Source organism: Botryllus schlosseri, chromosome 14 (assembly GCF_051294905.1).
Source record: "Botryllus schlosseri isolate E-star chromosome 14, Bs_hap1, whole genome shotgun sequence".
Classification (NCBI taxonomy): Eukaryota; Metazoa; Chordata; class Ascidiacea; order Stolidobranchia; family Styelidae; genus Botryllus; species Botryllus schlosseri.
This window is the reverse complement of record NC_137249.1, coordinates 4,889,940-4,902,983: the sequence shown is the minus strand read 5'-3', so window position 1 is coordinate 4,902,983 and position 13,044 is coordinate 4,889,940. Positions and strand designations below refer to the sequence as shown.

Here is a 13,044-nt window from a genome sequence, read left to right as displayed (position 1 = left end):
ACTGCTGGATTTTCATAATGAGAAACTAGTACTACCCATTTTTCAAAATCCACTACTAGAACTAGAACTTCTTATTTTTCGAAATCCACAACTAGAACTGGAACTATAACTACTCACTTTTTAAAATCCACTACTATAACTAGAACTAGAACTACTCACTTTTCAAAACTCGCATCTTGAACTAGAACTGGAACTACTCATTTTTCAAAATCCACAACTAGAACTAGAACTATTTGCTTTTCAAAATCCACAACTAGAACTAGAACTACTCATTTTTCAAACTCACAACTAGAACTATTCGCTTTTCAAAATCCACAACTAGAACTAAAACTACTCACTTTTCAAAATCCACAACTAGAAGTAGAACTGCTCACTTTTCAAAATCCACAACTAGAAGTAGAACTACTCATTTTTCAAACTCACAAATAGAACTAGAACTACTCACTTTTCAAAATCCATAACTAGAAGTAGAACTACTCATTTTTCAAACGCACAACTAGAACTAGAACTACTCAATTTTCAAACTCACATTTCGAACTAGAACTACTGACTTTTCGAAATCCGTAACTAGAATTAGAACTACTGACTTTTCAGCATTCACAGCTAGAACTGGAACTACTCGAAAAGTCAGTCTACTTTTTCGGAGCACTCGAGTATGTTTTGACAACTTGCTAATTGCTCATTATGTGTATACTTGACATCTGTTAGTTTTTTTAATGCAAAACTCTGCCTAGAATGCTCACTTTTTGACTTACTCGGACATCGCTACTAATAATCTACAGAATGAGACTATACAACGCCGGATTTTTGAAATTTTCCATATTTCGAACAGCCCCAGTGTACATGTGCAACGATATTGAATCCTTGTAATAATACTGGATTCAACGCGGCAGCTGTGCCGTTCCGGTGGTAAAGATTTGTCGAGGGCGTCAATTTCGCCAGTTGTTGATTCAAGTTTCTTTTGTTGTGTGTGTTTGTTTGCGCTTAACAACTTTGTAGCTGCGAGGACTGCGTGTCCGCGATTGTTCTCGGCCCTCTCAGACGTGACCTTCCGTCTCGAGCCGCGTAATGAAAAGCTGCGCCAACAAACAGGCCGCACGAGAGCCGCAGATGCTTATTGAGTGATTAATAATGGGAGACTTAGCGCCGCAGTGCTTGATTACGTTTGGCCTTTTTCATTGGTATGGTTTATCCAGATGTGAAACTTGCTTGGGCGAATCTTGCTTGGGACAAAATTTTCAATTAGCTCTGCGGAGGCTTCTACTGGTTGGACTCGAGCCAAATTTGGTGTGCAGCGTTTTGTTTAGGCAACCTACCAATTTGATCAGTGAATCCCCGGAATCCGGATTTTTTTTTAGATTTGTGAACAACCCTAGTTGCCATCCTTGATACTGAAGTACGTAGAGCTGACGTAAATTTATGGTCATTTGAAAGTAAAGAAGTAAATTTGTAATCCTTGTTTTCCCTAAACGACTGAAAACGGTGAAGTAGAAGTGGAAGTAGTCTAAAATTATAATAAATAAATGAAATAATAAATTAATGCAATTAGGCAGAAACTACTTGAGTAGTCCAAAAAGTAATTTCGTACTGACCACCTGTGCGGCAGTTTCGCCATTTCGTGAATATAGCTTAAAGCGCGTAACGTTCGCAATCTCTGATATTTGAATCCACGGAATGATTTTTTGCGTTATGACTGAGTTTGAGTATGAGGGTTTGTGACAATTACTTACTTAAACTCTGGCAAAGTACATCGTTACTGACCGCCTATGGATAGTGTCTTCATTGAGTGAATATCGCTTGAAGCAAGTAACGCTTGTAATCTTATTATTCGTATTTGAATGTGCGGAATATTTTGCGTTGTGATAGAGTACGAGTGTGTTTTCAGTCCGTTAACTAACCATATCCCGATTCAATGGCGCAATGTCAACGCTTTCCGTCAACACACGCCGACAAATCATTCGTGTCGAACGCGGTCTTCGCGAGTAGCAAACAAAAACAACGGTTCGCGAAGGCTTACAGCAGATATCCTCGAAAGGCTGGAGTGCTTGGGGATTTTGTTGACTGTATGTTGGCGACGCGTACTCTTTATCGCAAAGTCTGTTGTCGTACGAAATTGACAACAACACTCGACATACCGAGTGCGACGCCTGGAAAATTTCAAGAGGCGAACGCATACGTGCTGTGCTGTGAGTCTGCCACAATGGGAGCAGTAACACCGGCGATATTGCTCCCGAAAATGAAACCATGACGTTCTCGCCGCTGTGTACATTGTACAATGTACATCGAGAAACAAATGCTTTAATTCCCTTTCTGTCAGCTATTACGCAATAATGTGCATCGCTCTAAGAAGGGTACATGTGTGATTCCATTCTGAATAAAGTATATTAGAATATCACTACACTGTGAATGTCGTGCCAGGTTGAGATATGTACCTTTTATGCTATCACAAATTATGATCCCAGTTCTACATCACATTTAAGATTATTTGGTATTTTTCGACCATATAATCAATCAATAATCAATAATCGTCGGATTATATTTTCATCTGCCCAAGACACACACACAATGTTTCGTATGCTACAATCGACCAATCTTTGTTTACAGCTTCCACGGTGGAAAATAGTATTAAAACTATAATTCTCCTTGATAAATTAACATCTCAGTGGCAAGGAGCGGATAAGTTCAGTACTCGAAAAAACTCTACACTATCGTAACACGGCCTACTAATTCGATGGGGCTCATTTTGCAGTTAGAAAGCTGGTAGATGGTAGTCCAGGGCCCCCAATACGTTTCGGGAGTGCATTTCAAAAGATGAACCTATTTATTATTTACGAGTTGGAATCTTATTTCGGGTCTAATCTTTAAAATAGTAATCCGAAAATGAGTAAAAATGAGAATCCCATTGATATCAAGTCCGAAGCCGATCCATGTACAATGTTTACTCGACGTTTTCAAAGCTAATACGTGGTCATTACTGACCAGAGAGCGGGATATAAACGACCCGGGAAATGGGAGGGGGCGCTACCGTGATAACATAATAGCACAGGGGACTTGAATAATGGCATGTCGTTTATAGCTGAATTCTGAACTTATTTACTTCCTCCGTAGTAGGCGATCTGGAGTTCGCTTTCCAACGGTCTGGCCGCGTGAGAAAAACTATTTTTAGCGCGCGGGCCGTGTTTTCGTAGCGCGGATTATGATACGCAACAGCTCCGGTTTGTTTTCCAAAAAGTAATTGCTCAGCGGCTACAGATTTTGTCGCGCAGAAATCTCGCTATCGCATACATGACCTCACCTCATCAATCATTACCGCGGTTAGCGACAGGCCCTGTTTTCGAAATAGTGAAGTCACAGGGTCAATGTGCAGAACTACTTGCTTTTTGCGTTTGCGATGCCGCTGCCTGTCTGGCGCGAAATGATTCATAGCGATGTTGCGGGACAGATATCGGGTGACGACTCGGTTTCGTTGATTAGACTTCAAGGCGGCCTGGAGCGTTCTTGTTAGAGTTAGCATGCGTGTGCTAGCTTTGCATGCAAATCATTGTCGTTAAGTTTTCCTAGTATTGTGAGATTGTATAGATCCTCACCTCATTTCCGAGTTCTTAACGGAGGTGGTCAGTAACTTAGTAGTGCTTTTTTGATGTGCTCAGTATGTTTTGTCTATTGTACTGCTTGCTCCAGCGGTTATGATTTGACTGCCTCTGGTCTTAGGCATAAGTGGAGTATTTGGTTGTATCAAGGTACTAGTCATAAACAAGCAACTATGTTTAAAGAGACTTTTTGGGCGTACAGAACTTCAATATACAATTGAATAATGTATTCATATTGAAATAAACCCGAACATTTGGAAATAATATTGTATATCAACAGTAGTATTACCAAATCCATGTATATATAGAATAGCGTGGTTATCAGACTGTATTTTTTTCAGACGCAGTCCGGAGCGCATCTAATGGGCCCCATGTTCAACTCCGTGGCGGGCAGCATGTTAAACGCGGCGGCCGGTTCCAGCATGAGTCTCCCGTCCAGCCCGAACGGATTTCCCGCCTCTATGCTGCCCGGGTCGATGTCTCACTCGCCGCCTAGCATGGCTTCGCACTTCCAGTCCAACAGCATGAACGCGCGGGAAAACGCCGCCATGATGCAACAGCAGTCTTCCCGAAGGCGACACTCGAACACGATGCCGATATCTGCAGGTTCGTGCTGTTTTGGGTACCATGAAGCCGCGATTCATTTCTCTAGGAAATTTCAGGTTTTCCGAATTAGATTTCAATTAGGATTTCTGAATTCGCAAACACTTGAAATAAACAGAATTACAACAAAAATCAAGTTCAGTTCGTATCAAATCAGACTGTTCCGTTAACATCAAACCCACGATACTCTGATTTCAGATTTGTACTAACTACTAATCTAGTTATAGTTGAAGATGAGCTGACCACTGTTATTTTGTAGTAGTTCTACTTGTAGTTTCTGATTTCTAAAACTAGAGTATTGAAACATTTCACAAATTATACTAAAATTGGATAAGCGGCATTTCGCTCTAATTAGTCTAGTTAAACATAGGAATTATGTAGCTGCCCAAGTCTTGTGGCGATAACGGGAGAAAGCGTTACTTCTGGAATCAGCGTCATTTGCACCCCATCAACCCAGGATCCTATTCGTAATTTCGATAGATATTATCCGTGGTGCTGAATGGTTATTCACTACATAATAATACTAGTACAAGACGTGTTAATTTTGTAGGCATGAGATTCGTAACATATATATATATGCGAATCGCTATATAAACATTGTCGATCAATTTAGTGGCGAAATGGCTCCGCGTGACGCACACGGCCCATCGCAATTTCCTATACACTCGAATCGATTCCGTCGCTCGCGTGTTGTTTTTTTTGTTTTTCCGCTACAACATATAAATCACCCGGGCACTTTGAAGCGGCGAGTGTTTACAAATCACGCCGCTAGAAGCTGATTTAAAACCGGGCGACTTTTTGCCGGTAAGCTGTTAGTTTTTGCGGGATTCCTTCGCCACCTTTAATAATGAATGAGACGCCATTAAACGCGCGCTTTAATGCGTTCGGACAGCGCGCAGACGCGCGACCGGTTTACACTGGTTTAAGCAGATAGTCCGGCCCTTTACAACAACAGGTGGACATTTGCATTTCCATAGCGAAAAATGAGGAGTTTTCAACTCCGATAACTTCGCTGCTACGGGTCGGAATTGACCCGAATTTGTTTAGCAACGATTTTTTGGGGGCAACCTAACAATTTTTCAACTGGCGGGTGAAATTTGGAAAAAAAATAGTGGCCATATGAGCAAGAGTAAGCGCACTTGAGCATGTACGTTACACTTGGGGTTAGGGTTACATTTCGGGTTCGGTTAGGATTAAAGTTGGTTTAGGGTTCGGTCAATAGTAAATTTGCGGGCCAGGGATGGGTTTCTGGTTGGTTTTTGGGTTATAAAGTCACATGCACGAGGTCAAGTGTCGCATGCTGAAATTACACATGCTCAACTGCAGATGTGGTCGGTAATGAATTACTTTTACTTCATTCGGCCTACTCGCACTACTTCTTCAAGTTGTTGAGTTTTAGAGCGCTTCTACTTGATAGTTTTCAGTTTCCCAGGCAAGACTAGGTCCAGAATGTCGCGCAACCGCCCGTAGCAACGCATTTTGACGATCGATGCGCGCGACGCGCTACATCTTAGTGTAATAACGCCCTTATTTACATTTGTGTTTTGTTTAGCGCGATTCGGTCCTGCTGTTATTATCGACGCGTTGTGATGATTCGTTTCCGTTCACGAAATTTCTTTGAAATATTAACCCTCCGCTACACGCTCGCTTTCTACTCACCCCGCGCAAATGATGGTTCGTCTTCTTCGGGCGCAGCGGGGGTTAATCTGAGGATGGGGAAACGCGAAATTACATTGTTTGCGATGCGAATTTCAATGATCGCCCGCATTATGCTTTTTCGCGGCGCTGGAACACTTTTATTAATTTTAGATTGCGCGCGTAAACAGGCACGCCTACCTGCTCAACGCTCGGAACAATCATCGGAGTGTGATTTTCGGTATTCGTGGAATATTTTAAAATGTGATAACCAGTGATAATCAAGTTGGGAACAAAGTTGATTTTGCTTTATGCTTTCGTGCTATATAACCGCGGTTGCCATCCCGTCCTTATTTCGAATGACTTATAAACTGCATTGTCCTTATTTTTGATATTTGTCCTTACTTTGAAGAGAAATGTCTTACAACTGAATAATATATTCATACTGAAATAAACTCGAATATTTTCGGCTGACACTCGTCAGGGGCAATCGTCAGCATCTCGTCGATAATTGGAAGGAACCTTGTGTATCAACAATCGTATAAATGTCTTATAAAACCACATTGAATTTATTTCTGGGATTTGGCCTTATTAAAAAAACGTTGCAATTTCTAGGATTTCTTCTTATTTTCACGAGTGACCTTATTTTTGACACTGAGGCCGCGATAAGGACCTTTTTTCGTCATCAGTTTACCAATTTCAAATTTCGAGGTTTTTGGCTGTCCTTAGTTTTAATCCATGTCGATGGCAACTCTTCCCAATATTTTATTCAAATATGCTATATATAGCATTCAATGTAACTGTGACTTGATATAATTAATACAAGAAGTCATAAAAACCAATTGATTCCCAGCACAAGGACCAGGGGCTTGTCTGTCGTTTGAAATGCTCTCTGGCTTAGTCATTGGCGTGGGCCGCGCGATAGGAGATATCTCGCCTTTTCGTCTTTCCACATAATTACCGGCGTTAATAAAATCATCCTTCTTGACCGATACCGTGATATCCTGCGTACGCCGGATGGGGACGAAACTCCTTTCCGCTGCACGCGTAGCGCAGTGTGCGTATCGATCACAATCGCGGATTGATTTGATCAACTGATCAACCACTGATGTATTATAGCAGTGTTTCTAAACCGTATTTAACGCAAAATCCTACATTTGAAGGGTAATTGAGCGGTGAGCAATGAAATCAAGACAAAATAAAGGGCATAAATTTCATGTTCAATGTGGTTTTATAGTTGAAGTTTCAACATGGGTTTCCACGGGCCAATTAAAACCAGTTCTTGAACCCTCGGACCTCGCGTTAAAATGGATTATAGTGATCAGGAATGACCGAACTCTGTTTAATAACATACTTTTCGGCGACTTTAGCGGGTGCTATTGCTGTGGGCACCAGTCAGTTGGAGTTTCGATTATGTCACAATGTATATAATTTTTTCAATTTAATTTACTTTGAGGGGGACGTTAACAAGAATCCAATTCGCGTGTGTGTAGATTCTGTCATAACGGCGGAATCGTGCGTAATTTACTCTTTTTTTTGCAAATTAGAACCTCGAGAAAGATCTGTCATATTTTGTGATACGATTGTTGATATACAATGTTCCTTCCAATTCTCACTAGTTGCGAACGTTTACCCCTGACGAGTGTCAGCCGAAAATATTCGGGTTTATGTAATACAAATATCTGATTCAATTGTATGCTTCTCGTTTCGCGTTTTATCCGTGGCCCTAATCTTGTTTGTGTCCTGGCCCCGCGGATTTGTTTGTTGTCCCGCGCCCGCAAATGTTTTTGTTTACCTGGTTTCCGCGCGCGGATCGTAAATAATGCATTCTGACACGGCCACTACATAAATAATGCAACCGACTTTCGCGCCCTCGAAACGCATCTGAAAAGTGTATCGTTACTGATGTCGCGTTGACGGCGCGCTACGCGTCTATTCCCAAGGGCGGGCCGCAAACAAACACCGCAAAAAGCGTGGCTCGTCGAAAAATGCTCGAAAAAAGCCTTCTACCGCCAGACGACCGGCGGCCGCTCGATGTAAATTGCATTGGCCCGGATCTATTTGTGTTTAAAACCGAATTTTAAACGACACGGATTGCAACCCGCGTATTTTCGAGGCGTCTTTTAGCGCGAATCTAGCGATTACTGATTCGATTTTGTTGGCTTTGGAGCCGTAATGAAGTGATGCGACGTGACCTTTCGATCGCTGAGTTGTATTCGGTGGTTTGTTCGGCGATTCAGTGGTAGAAGCTTGCTTGTTGGTTATTGGGGAGTGTCGACTTTTTCACCTCGTATAAGTGTTTTTAATTCGGGATCTACGATAAGAGTTCAGTATCAGAAATTGTGAAATCGCTGGTTTCGAACATGAACCCATAGGTGGTCGGTAACGAATTGCTTCTACTTTTTCGGAGTATTTAATCAAGTTTTGATTTTGAAGGAAAAACTAATCCTACAAAACTTGACCTTGTTACTCACTTTAAAATCGCTATTTTCACTTGCAATTGAGCAAATATTTACGACACTACTTCTACTTGAGTACGAACGATGAATACATCTCACAAGTAAATGTAGAACCTAACTTTCAAGCAACGTAGCCTATAGCATCCATGTTACCTGAAGGTCATATGTGCGGGGCCGCGCTGGCAAAATATGCAACATCGCAATACCTCTTCCGAATCGGGCTGGACATCTCACGTAACCGCCTGACGAATATTACAAAAATCCAATTGCTCTACGTAATTCGCATATTATTATTATCGTACTTAACGGCCAAGTGTCGGTTAATGAGAATTTTCACACATACCAGGAAACGGTGTCCCGTGCTATCGTTACAATCTTTACAATTACGGGCGATGTGTAGGGACACATACACACCAGATGTGTGAGTGTTTATGACTCGATCCAATTGTATCATAAATGGCATTGTATTGTATTATACATTATCGTGACTGCGCGAAGTTCTACTCAGCCCGCACTTGTGACATCATGGTCGGTGTTTTCAATCTGTGCCGTTTGCTTTTCAGAGCTGAGCCAGAACCAGGAATTCTACAAGAACGCGGACGTCAGACCGCCGTACACGTACGCGTCTTTGATTCGCCAGGTGAGGCTTGTTTCGTTTGGTTTGTCGCGCGGCGCACTCGATAGATCACCAAGTCAACGGTCCATTGCAGTAAACATGTAGCCTACAATATAGCGTAGGAAATGAGGAAGATTTGTACAAACCAGTACAGACTAATTAGGGCCAAATGTTGGTAATCTAATGCGTGAAATGTTTCCTTGCTCTAATCCTAATTCTAGTATTATATCTGAAAGGTTTCTATGCTCTAATTGTAATTCCAATTTAATGTCTGCTTTTACTGTAAATGCTACAGTAGAACTTTATAGTGCGAAATGCTTGCTGTACAGCATTTGCTATTCTCATGCTCATGTGAATGAACTATGGTTGATATGAAATGCACTTGCTTCAGTAGCCAAGTTCGCGCCTATTCAGTAATTCATATTCTAATCTAATTTGGAAAAAACTGTGTAGCTATAATGCTAGTTTTAATCTAATTTGAAAAAAAAAACGGTAGGTATAGTTCTAATTCTGCTCTAATTTGGATAAAAACTTGTGTATCTGCAATTCAATGATGTAATTTGGAAAGAAAACCGTAGGTATAATTCTAATTATAATCTAGTTTGGAAAAAACTGTGTAGCTATAATGCTAGTTTTAATCTAATTTGAAAAACAAAACGGTAGGTATAGTTCTAATTCTGCTCTAATTTGGATAAAAACTTGTGTATCTGCAATTCAATGATGTAATTTGGAAAGAAAACCGTAGGTATAATTCTAATTATAATCTAGTTTGGAAAAACTGTGTAGCTATAATGCTAGTTTTAATCTAATTTGAAAAAAAAAACGGTAGGTATAGTTCTAATTCTGCTCTAATTTGGATAAAAACTTGTGTATCTGCAATTCAATGATGTAATTTGGAAAGAAAACCGTAGGTATAATTCTAATTATAATCTAGTTTGGAAAAAACTGTGTAGCTATAATGCTAGTTTTAATCTAATTTGAAAAAAAAAACGGTAGGTATAGTTCTAATTCTGCTCTAATTTGGATAAAAACTTGTGTATCTGCAATTCAATGATGTAATTTGGAAAGAAAACCGTAGGTATAATTCTAATTATAATCTAGTTTGGAAAAAAACCTGTGTAGCTGCCCTGCAATTCTAATTTTAATCTAATTCGAGAAAACTGTGTAGCTATAATTCTAATTTTAATGTAATTTGGAAAAAATGTGTTGCTATAATTGTGATTTTAATCGAATTTGGAAAAAAAATGTGTTGCTATAATTATGATTTTAATCGAATTTGGAAAAAAATGTGTTGCTATAAACCTAACTCTAATCTAATTTGAAAAGGCTGAGAATTTTCTAGTTGTCCAAGTCTTGTACAAACTACGTAATTGTCAAAAGAGCCACTGGAACTAGAACTACTCAATTTTCAAAATCCGCAACTAGAACTACTCAAAAAACTATAGTTACAGTTGATCGTTATTCGTGAACAAACTATATTGGTAGTTTGTACAAATCTGAAATCAGAGTATGTTTGTAGTTGATTTTAACGGAGCACTCCATAGTTTGATACCTTGGGCGATTCCTTATCTTCGAAAATACGTAACGTCGTCACTGCATGCGCCACTATGCGTCACCGTGCTTATTTTTATTTGTTCTTAACGTATTCTTATTTGTCAACTGACGGTAATTGATACGAATCGTTTTATCTGGCGTGATCGTCGTATCGCTTTGATATTTATAGCCGGTTTTCTTGCGTTAATAATTATATGGACGCCGAAGAGGCTCCCGGGGGTTCAGAACCATTTGATATGCTGTTGAACAATATATTTATATTCAAATAAACCCGGGATGTATTCGGCTGACACTCAGAAGTGGAAAATTGAAAGTAGCACATTGACATTAGAGGCCACTTTTCGAATTTTCGTGCCCGTGACGTCATATTTGGTGATACAATTGTTGATATGCGTTTTCAATTCTCTAGGCTCTACTAACTGCAGACGATTACTCCTGACGAGTGTCAGCTGAAAACATTCACGTTTATTTCAATATGAATATACTATGCAATTGTATATTGAAGTTCTGTGCCTGCAAGAAGCTCTCCAACTATAGGTAATTCCAGATAATTCTAGTTGTATAATTGGAGCAAAATGCCGAAATTATATAATTCTAATATGATTTGTGAGATGTTTCTACGGAGCAGCCCTGGGGCTAGCCGAATATTTTCGGCTGACACTCGTCAGGCTTAGTGGTCAGCAACTAGCAGAGAATTGGAAAGAACATTGTGCATGGACTTCTCCGATTAAACCGTACCACGCGGCGCGTTTACGCTGTAGGCCCGCCCCGGACGGTGCGTCAACGCAGTTTGAAGGCGATTCGCTTTGAAATCGATCTTCGCTTCTGATATTTGCGATGTTTCCACCGTAAGCGGCGCGTCCCGTTGTTTCTTGTTTGTTGCTTCTCTGACTCAAGGCTGGAATTACGGTGATAAGAAAACAATGAGTAACCGTCCGAACGCTGTAGCGCTGTTAACCCGAAATGAATAATCGCCCGTTTCCTTTGATTGTGCCCTTGATTACGGCGTGGTGGTACTTTCCTACTGTACCGGTTTGATACCAGGCAAAGTCTCCTTTTGGAAGGTTACAATGCTACTTTGTTAGTCATCTGAATCTCGGGACCCCATACGCCGTAACCCATTCAGACAAACATGACTATTGCCGTAGCCAACAAATAAAAAGCGCGGGAAATCGGCGTCGCACGAATTTCAAATAAGTTGCTGGTTTTTCGAGTACTGAATTCCGCGAAAATTCAATTTATCAACGAGAATTATAGGTTCGGTTCGACACTACATTGTACTATGGAAGGCTGAAACTTGATGCGAAATTTGCAGGGGATTCGCTAAGTTCCTCCGAATCGGGTTTGGCTCCGGAATATAACATGAAATCCGGTTCCAATATACAACATCCTAACAGTATACAACGGAATGATGCATTCACATTGAAGTAATCGACGATTGTTGATATAAAACGTTGTTTTCAATCCTCTACTAGTTTATGAAGTCTACCCCTGGCGAGTGTCTGCCTTAAATATTCGGGTTTATTTCATTACGAATATATACTATTCAAGTTCTGGACCTCCAAAGTCTTGAGATAACCTATCAAAATCCGTTACCAGCGGTACGGGTAATTGGGATAGACGGCTGAAGCCGGCACTGTTAACTGTATGTCACGTATCGGCGCATTATAGCGTTTTCTTTTCGAAAATAGCGTTTTCAAATTAGTTTTGATACGTCGAGAATAGTTCTGCTTATTAGAAATCTCCGTATCGCTGTATTATTCCTCAAGGCTTATATTTATTCATTACGGTAACTGGATTGCTTTAAATTGGAGAATTCGCGATTTGTTACACTTATGGAAATCAATCGTAATTGATAACTCGCGGCCTGATTTTCAAGAGATTCAAATATCGGTTTATGTCGTTCGCGGATGCCAATTAATCAAACGCGATTGGTCGGCCTTGTTTTTACGAAGACGCCATTTTGTATTTGCGAATTATGTAAACGCATATGATTATTTCCGACTACAAAAGTACGCCGACTAAATATAATAAGGTAAATAACGGCTCGGGTTGAAAAGGCGCGCGCTTTCCGTGAATCTCCATAATTATGACGTCATACGCGCCAAATCATAAACGTACCCGATCGGTATACCCAACGCCGCCGCGGCACGGTGATGTAATAATAGGGTCGCGGACACAATGTCAATTTCCCGTTGCGGTTCGAATTTCCGAAATCATTTACAATTAATTATGGGCGCGCAATTATACGCAATTTTACATATTTTTCACCGGCGCGGCGCGATATTTTTGGATGTAATCGCATGTGCTAGTCATTTATTTCGACCCTAGGTGATGATGTAAGGTTTCGTTTGTGTATTATGGGTGCACACAGTTTTTGACGAATTCGATACAGATATTCGGGTATCTTACTAGAATTTACAGTCATAAGAATATCATAAACAAAGGGATAGGTTATAAGAATATCATAAACAAAGGGATAGGGTAACCTATCTCAACGCTTCACCCCCCCCCCCCCCAACCTGTGTTAGGATACTAAATCTCTGTTTAGTCTGTTTATTTTATAACAAATCGCAAGGACCTTGAT

General features: G+C 40.4%; 2 protein-coding genes across 5 annotated transcripts in view; both read left to right on the top strand.

Annotated features, from left to right (window-relative positions):
- LOC145455378 (uncharacterized) overlaps positions 1–13,044 on the top strand; it is a 58,533-nt gene that overhangs the window by 32,943 nt on the left and 12,546 nt on the right. For all 3 annotated transcript variants that reach the window (XM_080333346.1, XM_080333347.1, XM_080333348.1), the window contains exons 10-11: positions 3,932–4,196; positions 8,851–8,927. In XM_080333346.1, coding sequence (XP_080189472.1) covers positions 3,932–4,196; positions 8,851–8,927 — 342 coding nt within the window. The remainder of the gene's footprint in view (positions 1–3,931; positions 4,197–8,850; positions 8,928–13,044) is intronic.
- The window catches only part of LOC145455377 ((E3-independent) E2 ubiquitin-conjugating enzyme UBE2O-like), a 133,656-nt gene continuing 124,336 nt past the window's right edge, over positions 3,725–13,044 (top strand). For both annotated transcript variants that reach the window (XM_080333344.1, XM_080333343.1), the window contains exon 1: positions 3,725–3,740. The gene's annotated coding sequence lies outside the window, so the exon portion shown is untranslated. The remainder of the gene's footprint in view (positions 3,741–13,044) is intronic.